The sequence below is a fragment of the Pelodiscus sinensis genome, chromosome 16 (assembly GCF_049634645.1).
Source record: "Pelodiscus sinensis isolate JC-2024 chromosome 16, ASM4963464v1, whole genome shotgun sequence".
Classification (NCBI taxonomy): domain Eukaryota; kingdom Metazoa; phylum Chordata; order Testudines; family Trionychidae; genus Pelodiscus; species Pelodiscus sinensis.
This window is the reverse complement of record NC_134726.1, coordinates 2,793,691-2,813,928: the sequence shown is the minus strand read 5'-3', so window position 1 is coordinate 2,813,928 and position 20,238 is coordinate 2,793,691. Positions and strand designations below refer to the sequence as shown.

Sequence of the window (20,238 nt, the reverse complement as noted above, 5' to 3'; positions counted from 1 at the left end):
ATGTCCAATCTAAACTTCCCTTGCTGCAGTTTAAGCCCCTGGCTTCTTGTCCTGTCCTCAGAGGCCAAGGAGATGTGTAGCCATTAAGCCAAAGTTGTATCAGCATTGCTATTCAGTGGAACCTACTGTATGTATGTGTTCCCATTGCTATAGTATCTATGCATTTCATAATCTTTAATACATTTCTCCTTGTGGCACCCAGGCAAGGTGAGGACATTGTATTCCCATTTCATAGATGGGAAACTGAGGCATGGAGACAAAATGACTTTTGCCATATGTGAAATCTGAAATGGAGCAGGAACTGAATCTAGGAATCTCTAGACCCAGGCAGGCAACCTAACTCACTGTCCAATCTTCCTCTGTCTCCAGGTTTCCACACTCAAAGCAGCAGCCAGTTACATGTGCAGAGCTGACGAGTCTGGTTGCTGCCTATAGTACATTCTCCAGTGCTTTGTTAAGTAACTTAAGGAAGGGTGAGAGCCCCGTTGCTTGGGAGACAGTCGGCTTGTTCTCACGTTTGGGAACTGTGCCTGATTGTCAGCCCTTAATTGCCTGCTCTTCCTTTCAGCGTGCACCTCGTCAGTATACCTCAGGGTTGAAAGCAAGCTAGCAGGAGAGGAGAGGGAGCAGAGTGTAGCACCAGAAGGAGAGAGGGGGAACCAGAGCTGAGTATGACCAAACGGGCGTGGCAAGTAGAACTTCTTTCGCTGTAGCTTTGGACTGAAGACAGTCTTTGTTCGGGGCTTGCAGCACTGAGTCCCAAAGATACACTCTTCAAAACAGATTCCCTGTGTCCGTTCCAGGCTGCAGGCAGCTGGCTGCTGCTGGGAGAGGAGAAGGGTGCCGGCGAGAGCACGCTGACCAGAACGTTCTCTTGAACGTCCTGTCTGTCCCTACCAGCCAACAATCTGCTGGCTGAGAAGCGAGATCCGGTCCCTGCTGGGTAACTGAGGCCTGTGACAAGAGCAAGTTTGCCAGCTGGGGGCCTGGGAGAACAAAGCAGAGCTGCCCACAGCACTGTCCTCTTCTTTGGGCTGCAATGGCCTGGCCCTTGGGGGAAGATGCCATGTCTCATCCCATCACCCTGGGACAGGAATTGAGACTGGGGAACGGGAGAGAATAGAGAGGAGGGAGGGGGTTAATGGCAGGGCAGAGGCAGGGACACAGAAGAACAGGGAGGGACCAGCTGGTGCAAGGAAGGGGAGAGAAGGCAGAGAGCAAAGAGAAGGTGGCAGGTGGAAGGCGCGAACGGGAAACCAGGAAAATCAAATGCGACACCAAGTGATCGGGTGTGGAGGGGGAGGGTCGTGCACTGAGACAGGTTTCAAGGCATGGCTGGGCGAAGGCAGGTTGACACCAGCTCCTGAACTGGGTTGCAGAGGTCTATGCAAATTAGTTTAGGCTCTTGGGCTCCTGGCAAGTGCCTACTGGAGCTCTTCTTTTGCAAGGTGTGCGCTCCTGCTTACCTAGTCAGAACCGCACACAGGTCCAGCCTACGCTGGTGTGAGAGCCCAGCAATGCTAATGCTAGAGGGTGCACTCGCATAGCCTGCCGAGGTCACCGGTTCACAAGGGAACCTCACCCTAGATTCTTCTGGGCGAGTTCACACAAGGCTGTAGCAGGCCGGCTTCCAGGCCATGTCCTGGGGGTCCCAGGCCCACCGAGAACAGGCTGAAACAAGAGTGTGTATCGTACTGCTTGATTTGGGTGCAAGCTGCTTTGTGCTGACTCAGATCTGTGTGGCAGTAACACTCGCCACCCACTCTGGGCACATCCTCCATTGTCCCCCACGCTTGTACCATGGCACAGCAGCGGGTGGCAGGTTTGGGGAGGGAAGTTGCCCTCTGTGTCTTGAGCCTTGCCTAGTGGAATGCCCTTGCAGGAGCCCTTGGCTTTGTCTATATCACTTCCCAGCTCTGCTGTGGAGTGGCTGAAATCTGAGGTCTTTCCAGGACTGGGGTTCTTTTCAGTCCCTTTTTCTCTAATAGGACTTTGAAATGGCTCATAGAAAGCTATGAAATATTTAGTCCTTTATGTTCCTTGGTCCATCTTGGGAGTAATTAAAATGACTGTCGGTCCATTATTAAATATACTCATGGCAGATCTTGACAGATGGAAACATTTGTTGCTTTTGCTTAAGGGGAAGGTTACTACAAGTGAAAGGAATATTGTTTCCAGGACTGCGTCCATGCGGCGCTTGCTGCCAGTAGAGGTCCCTAAATACTTTCCCATTCCCATTTGCAGAGTTGTCAAGGTAGATTTGAAGAGCAAGCAATAGCACAACCCGTTAATTAGCTAACCCCTAGCTCCCATCTGCAAGGGGGCAAGTGAGGCAGAAATTATGTCTGCATAAGGCAGTTGCTTTTTGACAAGCTGGCAGAAGTCTAGGTTACCTATGGGCCAAACTCTATCACCTTGGCTGGGGCAGATCAGTGACTATCTCTTTGATCCTGGGGAGCAGTACGAGCGCTGGTTTCCGTTCAGTGCTTAGCGTGATGGGGGGAATCTCGCCTGGGGCCGCTAGGTGCTGCCATAATAAAATCCTCGTGCCAACTAGAGAAGCCTTGTCCACAAGGACTGTGCTGCTCCTAGGAATTTCAGACCGTCTAGCTGGGGTAGCAGAGTGGAAGAATCCTGTTGTTAGGATTGGTACAAAGCAGGTGCTCAGGGTGCAGCCTGACGCAGCTACACAGCCCTCCCTCTGAAGTCAGCACGGGCGCTCAGCACCCCTTGGGATCAGGCGCAGAGATAAGTCATGTCCCGCCCCCTCCCAAGAGCTCCCAGCCGAAGTCATACCAGACACACTGGGAATGTCAGCAGCACGGATTGGTCCTTGCAGATGAAAACAAGGCTCCATCTAGCAAAGTGTTGAGGGCCCTCAGCTCCCAGTGAGACCGGTGGGAGGTGCGGGCACTTGGCACCCCGCCGCAGTGCTCCTCACCACGCTGGATGGGGCTTACGCTGTCTCGGAGGAGCATCGTTTGGAAGGTGCTACATGTACCCAGCTAGCCCTCTGTGATGGTTTCGGGTAGGGCTGCGTGTGGAGTGGTCATTCCATTTTCAGTGCCCTGCCCTCCATCGCAGGCTTGGCCTTTCTCGCAGGGACACGGCTTCATAATCACACCCCTCTGTGAAACTGTTTTACCTGCTGACACTACAAGTACCACGTCATGAGTTGATGGGCCGACTTCCCTTTGCCCTCCCCTAATCCTGGTGGGGCTGTGTGCAGGGTCAGGACTTCAGCATCGCTTACAGCATTACTGCTCACAGCCCAAGGGTCATACCAGTGCAGCTCAGGGGTTCGGGGCCATGCCCCCTTTCTGCAGCGAGATGGGAGATGGCATGAGAGCCTCAGACCCTTTGTACCAGGGTAACCCTCCCAAAGGCAGATGTCCCTGCCTCGTCACCTCACTTCACAAGAGGAGCTGGTTCCATGACTACACGCATCAAAGGGAAAACGTCTGTCTTCATTTTCCACCTGGGATTACTTTGTGTATTCAACAGCCCTTTTGTTTCCTTGTCTAGGGAACCAGGTACATCCTGCTCCACCACAGGCTCCCTGAGGGTCTTTGAGCGAGGCTCAGTTCTGTCCAAGGGGAAGGGCAGCCCTTCCCTTCCCCACAGGCGTGTGGCGAGGGCACAGAAGACTGAGCTGTTCTGGTGACTAATCCCGGCGGCCATGTGAAGCTCTTCTAGTGGGTTACTCTCGCCCTTCCTTTGTGCAAGTCTCTCTCACAGCAACAAGGGAAGGAAAAACATGAACAGGAAAACGTGATGGTGAAAGCTACAACTACTGGACTGTACCTAGGTTATGGGTGTATTTCAATTTGCATAGTGTTGGCTCAGTGCCGTGTTATTAATGGAATAAGAGAAGTATATAAAGACAGTAGATGCTTCAGGAGGCAGTGGAGCCTAGTGAATAGGGCACTTGGCTGGGACAGGAGACAGGGCTTCTCCTCCCAGTTCTGCCACTGGGTGACTGTAGGCATGTCATTTTCCTTCCTTATGCCTCAGTTTCCGTGCCTGTAAAACAGGAATGATGATGCTATTGGCTTTGCATGAATAGTGCATTGAGATCTCCGGATGAAAAGCGCTGTGAGGGAGCCAGGCGCTGTTTGGCCTGCTTCTGTTCCCACTTACTTTGACGGAGTCCCTCCTGATTTCCTCTCATGTAGGGTGGACGAGAATCAGGCCTGTAATGTGTTAACTGAGTGCGAGAGTGTGGAAAATGGGAATTTTCACTGAAGGATGCTGAAGATAAGATGTGCCAAATGAGGCTCTTTCACATCACATCTGCTGGCACGGAAGAACATTCGGAGGGAGGACTCTTGCAGTAGGTGGAAGCAGGAAATACCGTGAGCTTTCCGGGCTGCTTTTGTATCTTCGGGGTTTGGAAATCATTCTGAAGAGCATCACAGCATTTGGGAGCTGTTGTCTGAGGTTCACTGATCACAGGCTGGCCCTTCTGATCCCTTCCCAACGATTCTCAGAGTCCGAGTAGAAATATACTGGCCGGGCGGGAAGGGTTGTCTCCTTACTAGTAGCTCAGGGGCGGCCAACGGGACTTGTGCTTCCAGAAACAGTGTCAAGAGAGTCCATGCTGAGCCTGATCCTGGCATCACATCAGAAAGACGGCACAGCCAGGGCAGCGGCACGTACCATCCGCATCCAGCAAGGGGAGGTTCAGACACCACCGAGAGGATATCACTGGCCAGGCCAAGTAACCTGCGACAGCGCTCTGCGTTTGGTTGCTGTCCTCAGGTGCAATTGCTGACTGCAGTGGAGCCATCTGTTCACTGCAGAGCTCAGAAGCGCATGTGAATTTGGGGCCAAGCACATCCGTTTGCCCTGTAACCACAGCCTTGTTGCCCAGACACAAGGCCAGTGGCACAAGCAGTATAGATCTGCCAGTGCGCTCCTTGGGCCTTGGATCTGGTTTGGTTTCTTTGTGCTGCTTTGGTGGCACAAAGAAGCCCTCAAAGTGCCCTGCCGGGGCTGCTGAGGATTCCCTGGGAGTGAATGAGACACAAGTGGGATAGAGCCAATGGAGCTGGCTCCATACCACACCCCTTCCTGACTCCAGCATGGGGGATACCAAGGAAGTGGCCAGCCGGAGAGGGACGTATATGGACAACTGCTATTCCCACCTTGTTTATCAGGCATTGGGGTATAGCAGCCCGGGGGCTGCAGTGAATTGCACCTGAGGTTGACCCAGTCCCTCCTGGCCCCACGATTGGGGGAACATGAAGCTGCTATAAAGCCATTCCCCCTGCTCTGGGTCCTGTGCTGAGCATGGCCGTGTGCACCAAGGGGATCCCACCTGCCCCTCCACACTGCAATCATTGCTGAGTGACTCCTCTGGGACTCTTCCCCTTCTTGTGCCCTTGCATAGACCCAGGCAGGCTTTAGCACTCTCGGGCTCCCATGGAGAGAAGAATGGCTGATTCCAAATCTTATCAGACTTCCAAGCAGGAGAGATGATCTGTTTCAAGCTAGGGGCTAAGAATAATAGCAGAGAAAAGAAGTTATTCCTAGCAAGGGAACGTCTGCTTTCAATTTCAACAGCCTAACACAATATGCAATGCCTGGACCCAATTGGAGAGCTGTGGAGAAGGGATATTAGCAGCTAATACAGCCTCTGTTTCTCAAATCCTTGAATCCCCGCAGTCCTATTTTGGCAGTGTTTTAGAATGATCCACTTTGGGGGTTTATACCTCATCCGTCTGAATAATCTAAAGCATGGTTCAGGTCAGAAAATCTCTGTACCATCCCAGAGTGGTCCTGTTTCTCAGCTCAGTAACCCCAGGCTGGTTAATATTCTGAAAACCACTCCTGTTATCAACTGTGAGTCTCGTTCTAAAGTGCATTCACAGAAAGACCATTCGAACCATTAACGTCAATCTTGCTATTCTTTTCATTATTAACTGTTGCCATCCTAATTACAGTGTGTTCTGCCAGCTTAATACAGGAAATTCAAACAATTTCTCATTCTTATGCGTTGCTTCTAGTCGGCAGTGATAAAAGCAGGTCTCGGGCTGATTGCAGGATTTATTCCACAATTTAATGTGGAGTTTGAAATCGACTAACAGATGGTATTGCCACTGTTTTCTCCTTTCCCCAAAGAATGGGAAAGAACAAACACTTGACATTTCCAATATGTCTTCATCCAACGCTAGAGTTTAGGAAGCCTTGAAAGAATGTTAGCTGTGTTTCACTGGAGAGATGGACATGATGGCTAATGGGGAACAACTGCATTTCCTGGCTGGCTAAAGCACAGTGCTGTCCCGTTTGCAGGCTTATGAAAACAGACACATGGCAATGCTGATGCGTGCCCCATCCGTGCTCCTCTCCCTCCCTCCTTCTTTTTTCTGCACACGAATGCTGTGTACTGTAAGGGGTCATGCGAGGCTGGAGCTGTTTCAATATGGAGAGAATAGTGACTTCATTAGAGGAATTAGCCAAGGCTGCTAAAGTACCTAGAAATCAGTTCACATTTACAAATGTACAGCTGATGCATCTTTTGGCAGACAATTTCTGCAGTCGGTAATTTGCCACTCATCAGGGATTGCCTGTTAAATCCCCATGCTCCAGGATGCGCGGAGGATGACATAGAAAGATAAATGAAGACTTGGCTGCAAGCTACTGTTTTATGAATCCTCCATCCGGTATGGAATGAGACTGCTTCCATCCACAACCCCTACACATAAAAGATACCTCTTTATTTCGTTCATCAGGAAGCCACCTTGCTCCTCTTCAGTGTGGATGGACTACACTCTGATTCAGTCCTCACTGCTAGGGACTCTGTTTAACACCCCAAAGACTGTCTCACAATAAGATCTGACCTTTAGCTTCATCTTTACACAACGTTAGTGTGCATTTCATGGCAGATTGAGAGCCCTGGAGTCCAAAAGCTTCAGTTTAGCCACGTAAACAATATAGTTATACAAAGATCTCCTCTAACGGCCCTCCCTCCTAACTGGGAGAAACCCCCAAAAGGACCGAAAGGTGAACTCACTGTGCAAAGAAGAGCAGCTGCTCTTACGTAACAAGGACACCCCGCTGGATCCACTAGATTTACCTAGAAACCATTAGTTGGTGACAGCTTTCATTTGTTACCAGGCCAGTCCAGTCCTCTCCTTAGGGGTGAAAGGTCTCAGATTGATCTGCCCCCTTCCCCATAACATCCAACCATCTAAAAATCTCCACAGGACCTGCCAATTTAGAGCAATAAGAACTGGTTTCCAATCCAATATATGGATTCACTGAAAGGAAATTTAGAAAAAGGCCAACTCTCCTTTCCAAGAACTGTCTACAAACAGCATCATTTGATCCACTGGAGCAGAGGTGAGCAACCTCTGACCCTCAGGCATCCCATTGGGGTTCCACGTGCGGCCTGTGCACCCCTTTTCTGCCCCGTCCCCCCATGCCTCTCATGCCCGGGGGGCCCCTGCACTTACCTGCCCCAGAGCTTGAATGCTGCAAATCAGCTGATTCACAGTGTTCAAGCTAGATAGAGAGGGGGAGGAGCAGAGATGCACTTTGGAGGGGAGAGGCGGAAGAGGTCAGGCAGGGATTTGATATTGTAAAGGAAGTGTAAATGTTTCTTTTTTATTATAGTTGAAGTGGATGACAGTGTTATTAATAGACAAATGGTTAAAGCATTTCCGCTTGTATTGAAATAGTCAGCGCGCCCTGTATTAATGTATGTAATCCTAGTCTTGGGGTCATGCTTAGTGCTCACAGCTGGTTTCAATCTTGCGGCCCACTGAAACAAAGGAGGGCCACTCATGTGGCTCGCTCAGTAGCCTTGGTTGCCCATCGCTGCCTTAGAGCCATTTTCTTGGGAACGCATTGTTCATGTCGGCCAACAAACTTGTATCCGCTAAGCCTCAGCCCATTGTGATTGATACACTGCGGTGACCCATAACCCAGAGAGCTGGGGATGAAAATGCAGTGCCGTCGCAATTGTGTGCTGTGTGCAAACGTGTTGCCCTGGGTGGTAGGGGCACGATTTACTGCCGCAGCGTCTGGACAGGTCTCCTGCTCTGTCGATGATGAGAACCAGAACGCAGCTTGCGGCTGTGCTCAATGATGTGGGCCCAATGACCACCGCAGACTCCGAGAGGCCACAGATCAGAGAAGGACTGAAGGCTCCCGGCCAGGTTTATTGTTAAGTGAAGTACAGTCACAGTTGTCATATTTGACTGCACCGAATCACTACACATGTACTTATAACAATGGCCTCAGCACAACTAGTGAGAAACTCCCACTGCTCCCCAGCTGGACAAAGACTGTCCCCCCAAAACACCACTTTACATACAGGTACAAACAAGTTAGTCATCGCGCTGCCTAGATACCACCCACCATCCTGTGCCTCGTGATCTGCTTAGATCATCTCTATCCATCATGCTGTCATTTTAGACCCGTTTCTGAACCTGGGTCTGTGTCTGTGGGGAGTGTGGGTCCCAAGGTCTTTTTTAATGAGCTGGTGGTGCCGTGTGCTTTCAACTTACGACCAGCACCAATGTTTTGCGGTCGGTACCTAGCACCAATTACTGGTCTACACCTGGGCCTATTACCAATTAGTATTTTGCTCCCTCAGCCCTGTTTGTGCTGAGTTCTGTGAGCAGCAGCCTTGCCTCTTGCTCACAGCTTAGCTTTGCTTTATGGTAGGCATGTTTTGTTCATTGTTAGCTAGGCCTCAGGCCTCACACCAGGCCTGTGTACATGGGCCTTTGTTTCAGGCCCTCATATTACTACACCCTGTAAAGTTCCCCACATGCTGCTGGAGGGACAGATTAAAGGTAAATGCGTGTTTTAGTGTGGGTGTAAGGAATTGAGCGGCGCAGAGTTTCAGAACAGACTGAATGTTATTGGAAAACTGATCATGGTCAGTGCAAAAGTGTGAGAATTGCATTTGAAAACCAAAGGATGGGGGAAGGGCTTGTCCCTAATTGAACAATCCCAATGCTCAGTTCCAGTCAAGGAGATGCAGTGCGAGTTCACTGGAATGTACATGGGAGAGCAGCGAGGGTTGTTAGGCAGAACAGACAGTAATACAAGCGCTCTGGCTCTTATCAGGCTTGATTCAAGGGCATTTCCTTGATCACTAATTAACACTTCAGGTTGATGATGAATACTGAATAGCTCCAGCCATACCACCGCGGGCTGTGAGCTCATTAGCTTCCCCAGGCTAAGCCGCGCTGGGCGAGAGAGCTCTGAGCAAAGCCAGCATGCTACAGGGAGTGGCACTGGGAATCAAGCCATACAGAATCAATGCCCCCCATGCAGCTAACGGGACTTAGGTGCTGTCTCTTGGATATGCGATGTAAAAGAGATGCTGTAGACATGGACATCCCTGTAGATGGAGGCACCCAGTTGTGTTGAATAAACTAAATATCAAATGCTCTGGTAGACCATTTGTTGTTTTTTTCTGTAACAGACTAACTCCCTACCCCCGAAACAAAATATGGTTTTCTGTCTCTGGCCTCGTCACACCGTTTATTTTAACGTTCCCTCTCTCCTGCCACAGGAAACCTCTTATTTGCCAGCGGTTAACGTGCTACCCAGCGCAGACAGCGCTAGTGGTGAGATGCATCTCATGACGATTTGGCTCTCCAGCTGTGGACAAGTAGCCACATGTGGTCAGCACAGTGGACGCTTCCCAGACACTGTCTTGACAGCAGCCAGCACCTACCATGCCCTTGTTACCTGGCTGCTCTCCCTGGTGAGTTACACAGCGTGATGTGCTTCAGAAGCGGGCTCCCCACATTTTGTTCACCAGCAAACATCAAGGCAGGAGCAAAAATGTATCATAAGAACATAACAGAAGAGCGGCCAGCCTGGGTCAGCCCAAAGGCCCATCTAGCCCAGTGTCCTGTCTGCCCACAGTGGCCAATGCCAGATGCCCCAAGGGAGGGGACACAACAGGGAATCCTCACATGATCCCTACCGTCTCCCACTAGAGACACCGTTCCTACCCATCCTGGCTTATAGCCATTGATGCCATCATCCTCTTAACACCGTGGTCCCCAGCCCGGTGCCCGCGGGCGCCATGGCGCCCGCCGGGCTCTTCACATGCGCCCGCGGAGCAATCTGGGCTGGCCCTGCCCCTGGGCGTGCAGCAGGTGCCAGCCCCGGGCGCATGGCCGGTCCCGCCTCCGGGGGCGCGGCGCTTACGGGGGGGGGCGCGCCGGCCCCGGGCGCGTGGCTATGGGGCGGGCCCTGCCCCCGGGCATGCGGCTGGGGGGGGCCGCCCCTCGGGCAGGCAAGTGTCCCCGCCCCCTGGCGCCCGGCGGGCGAACGGCCACGCCCCCTGGCGCCCGACAACCTGAAAAGGTTGGGGACCACTGTCTTAACACTTCTCCTTCCTCCAACACTGCAAACAATGGCCGAGCCAGACATGCCGCGATGGAGCTCAGCTTGAAGCCATGGGAGAGATTCCCATTGAGGTCAGCAGATTTAAAACAAACAATCTAGCCCAGTGTCCTGTTTCCCCGCAGTGGCCAATACCAGATGCCCCAGAGGAAGTGAGCAGAACAGGTAACCATCAAGTGATCCCTCTCCTGTCACCCATTTCCAGCCTCTGACAAACAGGGAAGGGACACCATTCCTGCCCATTCTGGCTAATAACTATTGATGGACCTAACCTCCATGAATTTATCTAGCTCTTTTTTGAACCCAGTTCAAGTCCTGGTCTTCACAACATCCCCTGGAAAGGAGTTCCACAGGTTGACTTTGCGCTATGTGAAGAAAAACTTGTCTGTTTTAAACCTGCTCCCTATTCATTTCTCTTGATAATTGCCCCTCTTCTGTTCTTTCCCTTGGAAGCACCTGGCATTGGCCACTGTCAGAAGACAGGACATGGGGCTAGCTGGACCCAAGAAGCCTGTTCTTCTGTTCTTATTTCCCTGGTTGACAGGGCTCCTTTTAGTCTCCTTCCCACCATGAATAGCGAGATCTCTCATTGCAGACCATGTGCTGAATTCATCATACCTCAGCAGGACTTCCTGAGCCTTACAGCTCTTGTCTTGGCCAATAAGGCGTTTATGAGTCCAGAGCTCAGTCTTTGGAAATAAGCTGCTATTCTTGGTACCTGGTGTTCATTATCAGGCTGGCTTTATAGCCTTCCCATTTCAGATTAAATCTGTACGTTAAAAAATAGAATGTATCCCTGTGCAACAAAAAATACAGTCTGTTTTTATAAAAAACCCAGCCTCTGTCTAAGTAAAACTGGAGAGTGCCTGATGCACTGTGGCTTTGACTGATCATTATGGGGAATATGAAGGCTTATTAAAGAACTTTGTGCTAGCTCCTTATAATGACATAATCACTTGGCATTGATTTTGAGCAGAGATTCTATTGATCTCATTATCGTTAATAAAGGCAGTGGAGAGCGCTGCTGTGGGCTTGCAGCCTGCAGCACAGTGTTGACAGGGACTCTCCATTCTCATTTCTGGCTAAGCGAGGGAGTCCATACAAGCAAAACGTCTCTTGCTCTTGCAGAGCTGGGTGCAGAGCTTGCAGATTATTGGGGTCCTTCCTGGGAAGATAAATCCTCTGACCTATCACCGCCTACATATCATTCCTATTTAATTTGGCCTTGATTCAGTTACTGTTGGCTAAACTGTGGCTATTCAGTTAATCCCGCGAGGCTACGCCCAGGGTTACTCAGCACAGGCTGTCTCCACTCAAGGGAAGCAGAGTGAGATCAAGGGCCATTGTCAGTCCCTGTCTGAAAAGGCTCTCGTGCAGCTGTGAGTAACATGAAAGCATCTGTTCCTGTGAATTTACAGGTCTCTCCCTTGAAAGTGAAAGGTGGCCCCAGCGTTCCATTTCAGGTGCTGGGTCTACAGCAGGTGTGGCGGGAGGATGGGCTGGCGCTCTACGCTTGCCTGATTCCAACAGACGACTCTCCAGCGCAGAACCCCACCAAAATCCGGAAGCACAAAGTGAGTGGCAACATTTTGATAAGTCCATTACCTCAAAATGCCGTGGACGTGTCCTGGTGCTATTTATTAAGAACTAGATTTGACTGTCCTGACTCCAGCTGAGAGCGGGGAGCCAGCCTAGTTTAGAACAGCCCTGAGGCTGCTCTAAATCACACCAGGAGCAGCCAGCTTAGGAGGGAGGGAACAGACAGGTGACTTTCAGCCACTCTGCTCCTCTCATCTGTGCTGCTTTGAAACCTGCAGCTCAGAACCCAGTCCCATACATCAATGACTCTTTGCCTGTTTGCTGCAGATGAGTTGCCCAGTGGAGAGATCTTTCCCCAGCGATCAAATAGGGAAAACGTGCTTGACATGCAGGGTGGTTTTGCGGTTGTATTTTTACTATGTGAAAATGTTGCTTCGGAGAGGGCATATTGCCTTGCTGTTCAATTCCCAGGCCTTGGAGTCCAAAGTCCTGCCTTGTCCCTGCTCAGTTCAATGGGAGGTGGGGATCTAGTCCCTGAGCTGTTTTCTTGCTGCATGATGTAGCCAGGAATGTCTGGGAAACACACTGCTCCATGGTGTCCCAGGGCACCTGTCTCCGGAAAGACACCTGTTTGAATGAATGTTCTACAGGGAATCCCTGCTGAGACACTGGCCTGGCCCTTTGCTACCGTGGCAGGGACTGGTGGCTTTCTGTGGCACAAGCAGGTCTGAAGATGGGGTAGCTGGCCAGAGGGGATGCTCCCATTTAGGGGCTACTGATGCGGCCAGGGAAAAGGAGGCATGGCTGGATCCTGGCAATCCCTAGCAGCCACCATGAGCCATGAACAACCCTCCTGCTGTTCTGACTTGCACCGGAGAGCCAGCCTGGCACATCGTCACCTCCGGATCAAAGGAGGGGAGGTGCAGATGTGCGTCGAGAACCCCCTTTGCACTGTCGCCACTTAGCTGTGGGGGGTGTGCCTCGGTCACAGCAGAGGAGCCGGCTGCCTGTGAGCGGGAAGGACTCAGTTTCCCATGCTGGCTCTGAGCTAAGCTTCGCAGATACGCGATCAATGCCCTCTTAGCGGTGCCTGGGCATTTGTAGTGGGAAGCAGCCTGGAGAGCAAGCAGAGGCAGCCTGCTGAACAGCCTCAGGGCATTACACTCTTTCTGCCTTAGGCCACTGGATCCAAAGTAAACAGTTGGAAATGCAAGCAAATGGGCGGTGAAGAGACTCCCCCAGCCCCGTGCCTGGCCTGGATGCTCTCTGCTCACCCAGCCCCCGAGCCGATCAGAGCATCGACACCGAGCAAACTCAAAATGCCATCTGGGGGTCACATAATTGCACGTGTTTTGCAGGCTCCAGGCCCAGCCTGCGCTGAACATTTGGTGGGGTCAGGGACGGGGGGTGATTTTATCCCACATTGGCCGGGCGTGCTGCATAGTGCTTCCATCCCCGAAATAAACCCTGGAGCAGGCCTGCCACCCTGCTTGCATGCGCTGCCGCTGCTGCCCCGCTCAGCCAATGCACACAGCAGTGAACACGTGAGCCCGTCGAACCCTGTTCTTGAAACTGGGCCTGTCACAGCTGATGTTTCCTCTTCTCATTAGAGGCTCCAACGTATGCCATCCCAGCAACACTGACCTTTGTTATTCCTGCTTTCTCCAGACACTTGTACAGCTGCTCTTCGGTCCCTTGTCAACCATGTAAGCTGATGGGAACCAAGACAATGAAAACAAAAGCAACTCTCTGCTGCCTCTCTTATTGTTCTCCTTATCAGCCACAGCTATTGCTGGAGAGAAAGCTGGCAGGTTTCACTGTTCAGACTCGCTTGCTAGTCTCATGCTGCAGTGCTAACGTGTCGTCTTTTACCTGGCAACATGAGAGAACAATATTCCTCTCTTGTGATTCTTACCATTCCCCATTCTCGCCGTTTCTTACGGAAACAATGACAGTCAGTCACCGGGGCTTAGCTTAATTTGCTGTGCAAAATCTCATAGTCATTCTCCTGGCCAGGAAAAGAACTTGGTTCCCCGTAACACAGCTTGTCTTTGTTGGTTGTGAGATTCGAGGGCAATGTGAGTTGTCACCTTTTTTTAGATCATCTACAAACAGGCACAGAAGGTCATGGTCAAAGTTAAAGTCTAGCACCCTGACAGCTTGCCATTTTAATGTCCGTGGCTTGAGTAATCCGTAGTTCATGCGTTAGCGACAGGGCTGCAGACTGTTAGATACGACTTAGTATCCCTATGTTGCCAAGGAGGAAATGTCGGTCTTCCTGTGTGTCGGGCTCCTGAGGCCATTGCAGTAGTGTCTGATTTCCATCGAGTCAGCCGGAGTGGACTGCAATGTTTTGTTTTCTTTTAAAATTCTTTCATGCAGATAGTGCTGATGAAAGGCAGTGGATTGCTAGTCCTGGAAGCTGAGGACCTAGTTCAACCCACAGAGCAAATGTAGCGGGGTGACCAGCTGCCCAGGAGTGACATGGTGGGACATCTTGTAGGTTGAGTGAGACATTCTGTCCCATTGGGCCTTGCATTTCCTGTCACTTTGGCTTGATTGCCAGCTGTGATGGCCGAGTCTTTGAGTCACCAGGTGACTGCTCCTTTAAGACGGCTCAGGGCCCAGTCTACCTATGATGGTCTTCTTCAAGGAGAACAAGCCCCTCTTGGCCCATCTGTAGTATAATTACCTGCCTCAGAGGCTGCTAATGGGCACCTGGCCTGATAAAAGGCTGCCATAGCTCTGTTGAGAGGGTTGTTCCTGGAGGGCGGAGAAAGAAGAGAGAGGTGCTCCCAGACCCACACGGAACTGCCAAACTTGCTCTCGGCAGGGATGGAAGGGCTGAATTATTAACATGGGTCCCAGGAAGAGGGCTGTGGGACTCTTGCACTTAGGAGAGTGGGCCTGAAAAAGCCATTATCATCCAATGGCCTCCGTGAAACGAACAGGGTGTTTCAGGCCGGTTCACAGTGGCCCAACATCCACCTCTGCAATCAGCGCTAGCTACCATTATTATAAGTGCGGCAGAGCATCACCCTCAAGCAAGCCTCATGCAGGGAGGACGTTGGGCCACTGTGAACCGGCCTGAAACATCCTGTTTGTTTCACAGAGGCCATTGGATGATAATGGCTTTTTCAGGCACTACCAAGTTGGGGTGAGCAACCCAGAGAGGACAAACTGTCCATTCCAATCTCCTGAGCCTTCTGCTTTCTGCTTGCTGGGCATTTCATAGGCAGCCACAGGTCTTTTGTTGTTAACCACATTTTATTTCTCTAGCCCAAGGTCTAACGGTTTCTGAATAAAAATACAACAACAGGCTCCTTGAGGAAGGAACTGCTGTCTTAGACAGATCCGCCTTTCGGTCGCTCAACCATGACAGCATCCTTTGTTAGGAAATCTAGTCTGTAAATCAAGCAGATCTTCAAAATATGTCCCCCTCTGCCATCTGCTAGGGTAGCTTTTGGGGGGCCAGTTCCTGTCCCCCTTCCAAAGAAGGAATTGAAACTCGACAGGTGTACCCATTCCCAACACAGATCAGGGCCCTGGAGTTGTCAGATCCAGCGATGACACATTTATCTCTTGCAACCTTTGCATCTTGATAAAGCGGATTCATTTAGAAGTGTGTCTGATGGGAATGAGATTTTTATGACACGTGCTCTTTAAGAATTTAAACTGTGTTTCCAGTTAGTCAGACTTCCATTAAAAAAAGCAGTCTGGTTATTTCCTATACACTTGCTAACACTAAACCATTTTGTGGTGCATGAAAATAACTTCCAGGGAGTCATTGAACGAGTTGTGGACTTAGTCTGAAACCTTTGCAGCTTGTGCTTTTGTTTGAAGGTACCTGAACAGATGCAAGAGAGAAGGTATCTAATATATAAAGGAGAATATTTGTATGTTTGTGCTCTAATAACTTGGACACTATAAGAGCTACTGCAACCAAACTTTCCCTGGGATAACCTTTCCTCCAGGAGAAGGTTTTAAGGTACATTTGGACCCCATCAGGCCCGACTTCAACCGGTAAAAATAAAAAATAACCTGCCACACCGCGGGGCAGGGGCAGCCCTGCCCACCCTGGGTCACATGGCTGCCACCTGCGGCCCCCAGCACCGTCCAGGACTCGCCCCACCCCCATGCGCACAACGGCTCAGGCACCTGCCCTGTCCCCCGTGGCTACGGTTATCAGGTAGTCTAAAAAAAAAAAAAAAACAGACACTCTTGATCAAGGATGGGGGGGGAGGAACTGTCCGGGAGGGGAGCACGGCTGGCTGGGAGGAAGGAGTGGGGCTGGGAAGCAGAGCTGGCCGGGGTGGGGATAGTGGGGCTGACCAGGGAAGATCATGGGGGGCAGCTGGTGGGAAGCAGAGCTGGTCGGGGGGAGGGGGAGGGGCAGCGGGTCTGGTTGGGAGAGTTTGGGGTCGGGGGCAGCCGACGGGAGCGGGGGAGATCGGGAGGAGGAGAACTGGCCAGCAGGAAGCAGGGCTGGCGGGAAGCGAATTGGCCGGCGGCAAGCGGGACTGAGCAACGCCAGATAACTCCAGCTCATTTTTTATAACCATTAATCCTGATCATTTACAAACTGGACCCTAACTGGTAAACTCTTCTCTCTAGTTATTGAGAACCACATTGGAGGAACAAGTGGGTTTAGAGTGGGAACGAAAGATATCTGTAACTTTCCAACAGCGCAGAATGAAGTTGGGTTGCAGTGATTTTCATAACAATCTTATTAAAAAATCAAATGAATAGCACAGTTCAGACAGTAAAATAGCCTCGTGAAAGGTTTCTCAAGTGAATATTATACAGCATTAGACTGATTGATGCTCCCTTTAATGAAATAGTTTCCTCTCTGCTTCAGAAAGGCAGAATCTGGTTATAATTAAGCAGTGCACCTTCACAAAGATTTATACAATGCAATCACCCCCGGGCTGCAGAACAAGTGGCCAAAAGAAAGTTAGTGGTCACCCTTGGTTATAGAACACTCTGAGATTCATAGCATCGCCCTTTGGCCAGAACGACTGAAATGATTGGCTTGGTTAGCTATAAAGCTTTATTATGGAGAGCAGCCTTGGCGTTAACTTCGATTGGCTGTAAAGTCTAGGTATAAAACAACTGAAGCATGCTATCAATCACATCCCGCTCCCAGCCTTTTGGGCATCCGTGCCACTTCAGCAGGTGAAAAACTCGGCTACGCCTGCCTGGGCCCTCTTCATCTCCCTTCCTCTGGAGCTCGCAACCTCCTCTGTACCTTCATGCTGAACTGAGGTCTCTCCTCCATGCTAGGCCCAGCCCACCTGCTCCCATTCAGTTGTACTGCATTTATTTGCTAGGCTGGTTTGGGCAGAGAGAGCTAAATGAAGGACAATTTGTTATTCAAATGAGCTGAGGTGGGGGCAGGTTGACAGGTGGTGGGAAGATAGCCAGCCAGGTTTCAGTGGCAAAGCTGGAAGTATAATTGCTGGTCTGCACTGGGAACAGTGGTAAATTCTCTATTCCTCTCCCACTTACCTCCAGTCATGCACCATGTGTATGAAAGGCTTCTTGGAAAGAAAATGTGCTGCTTTCTTGCAGTGCACTGTTAACTTGAATCAAATGTCATTGGTTGCAGGCTAAGGACGACCTTCGAGGAACATCCATTTTTTACCAGCAGATCTCTACCTACCTATCGCATACATGGCTGTCAAGTGTTATCTGGTGGCACGGAGAACTGACCAGTCACCTCCAGAGCCAGCTATACCCACTCCTTCCAGAGATTCCCGTTGTACGGCTCAGCTGCATCACCGCTGTTAACCCTGACCCTAAGGTACTGCCTGTGAGCTGTGCGTTTCTGTCCTCTACCATGACTAGGGCCAGTAACCAGTGTCGGCTTCATCCATTAGTAATCTTTTCCTGTGCTCGAGGGAGAGGGGGGCTTAAGGTCTGTTTCTAAGCCTTACTTAGTACAAGTTGGGCCTCTCTGGTCCAGCACGCTCTGGACCTGATGGGTGCCAAATCCGAGCATTAGCCAAAGCATGGACAGGTCCATTTTGTAACGAGTACGTCTCTTTATTTTTATTTCGCCGAGGCAAATAAATGGAATGCTTGCAATGCTGCTTAATAATGTATGCCTGTACTGATGCATCCTACGCCTAGCCAAGGCTGATCAGCTCTCTTCATAACAATGTGTTAGTGTTGTTACACAATCGTACTGTGTTGGCTCAAGGAAATAAGTGGAAAAGTGGGACAAAACCCATGCTTATGCTCAGCAGCATTATTAACACTTCCACTGCTTGCTGGGCTCTGAGAAGACATTTAGGGGTAACTGAGAGCTAAAGAACACCTCAGAACACCGAGAGCCAGGAGTAAGCAAACTTGACAGGACAGTGGGAAACTTGGCCCCACTCATGCTAAGTGAACATCCAGCTAATTCAAATCCTGCCGGACCACGGATGTTGCCAGACTGGAGAGTGCCGGACTAGAGAGGTTCAGCCTGTATTCATAACTCCCACTGCAGTATTAACACAAAAACGGCCATATGGGCTAGATCAAAGGTCCAGCTAGCCCAGTATCCTGGCTGCCGACAGTGGCCAATGCCACGTGTTTCAGAGGAGTGAACAGACCAGGTAACCATCAAGTGATCCATCTCCTGTCACCTATTCCCAGCATTTGACAAACAGAGATTAGGGATGGCTCAGAGCCTGGCTTTGCATCCCTGTCCACCCTGGCTAATGGCCATTGATGGACCTGTGCTTGGGTCAGTGAGGATTACAAGTGCTCAGCACCTCTTAGGATCAAGCCCTTCGAAATGCCTGAGACTAAACTAACCCTGGGAAGGTGACTCTGCATGTCTAATGGTCCATAAAGATTAACCCGTTCACTGCTGTCCGGATGTCAAGTCTTCCATAATATCCGCTCAAGTGAATGGAATGCGAGAAGCGTTCGTGTGTTTCTGGTTTAATGGACGTGTCTGTTTCCTTTAGGACCTTGGACATGACACAGGACTGGCTTCTCCTATCTAATTGTGAATGGTCATAGATGCATTCCAGGAAGCAATTCTCTGGGACAGATGTTGGTTTCTACAGGACAGCTGTGCTGAGCCTCTTGCTCTCCTAGCATTTCCCCCAACAGGCAGGCAGAATGTGGCTGCCGCATTTGCTGAGTGCCAGGGGCTCCCAGCGCTGCTCAGCCCCTCTGGGTGCTATGCTGTGGAGAAGAGAAGCCAGGATGCTTGCAGAATGGTAAACAACCAGATGGCTACATTGGAGGCAATGGGTGTTTTTTATTTCCTAGTGGTCTAGCAAGACCCCAGTGAATGCACTCCTTCCTCCTTCCCCAGACACCATGCCATCACGCTGCTGCCCAGGCTCTTCACCTTGTCTGCTGGGTGGGTTCCCACCCATTGCCTTCCTGTACTTCAGCAGCCTCTGTCAGTCATCTTGTTTTCCCATCATTCCCAGGTCACTGTACGCACAGATACACAATCCCTGGAATCAGTGGACATGACAGTGTTGTTTTATGACTGAGCCGATTGCTTTGAAACGGATCATAGAATCATAGCACACTAGAACTGGAAGGGACCTCAAGAGGCATCGAGTCCAGTCCCCTGCCTTCATGGCAGGACCAAGCACTGTCTAGACCATTCCTGACAGGTGTGTGTCCAAACGGCTCTTAAATATCTGCAGAGATGGAGATTTCACAACCTCCCTAGGCAATTTATTCCAATGTTTAACCCCCCTGACAGGTAGAAAGTTTTCCTAATGTCCAACCTGAACCTCCCTTGCTGCAGTTTAAGTGCATAGCTTCTTGTCCTATCCTCAGAGGCCAAGGAGAACAATTTTTCTCCCTTCTCCTTGTGACACCCTTCTAGGTACTTGAAAATGGCTATCATGTCCCCTCTCAGTCTTCTCTTTTCCAAACTAAACAAGCCCAATTCCTTCAGTCTTCCTTCATAGCTCATATTCTCTAGACTTTTAATCATTTTTGTTGCTCTTCTCTGGACCTTCTCCAATTTCTCAACAGCTTTCTTGAAATGTGGTGCCCAGAACTGGACACAACACTCCAATTGAGGCCTAACCCGTGCTGAGCAGAGCGGAAGAATGACTTCTCCTGTCTTGCTCACAACGCTCCTGTTAATGCATCTCAGAATCATGTTTGCTTTTTTTGAAACAGCATCACACTGTTGGCTCTTATTTAGCTTGTGGTCCACCATGACCCCTAGATCCTTTTCTGCAGTACTCCTTCCTAGACAGTCACTTCCCATTCTGTATGCATGAAACTGATTGTTCCTTCCGAAGTGGAGTACTTAGCATTTGTCCTTATTAAACTTCATCCTATTTACCTCAG

General features: G+C 50.4%; 1 protein-coding gene across 8 annotated transcripts in view; it reads left to right on the top strand.

The window, feature by feature from the left end:
* The window catches only part of DNAAF8 (dynein axonemal assembly factor 8), a 114,590-nt gene that overhangs the window by 32,470 nt on the left and 61,882 nt on the right, over positions 1-20,238 (top strand). For all 8 annotated transcript variants that reach the window (XM_075899066.1, XM_075899063.1, XM_075899067.1 and 5 more), the window contains 3 exons: positions 9,533-9,727; positions 11,796-11,951; positions 17,525-17,719. In XM_075899066.1, the coding sequence (XP_075755181.1) occupies positions 9,533-9,727; positions 11,796-11,951; positions 17,525-17,719 (546 nt within the window). The remainder of the gene's footprint in view (positions 1-9,532; positions 9,728-11,795; positions 11,952-17,524; positions 17,720-20,238) is intronic.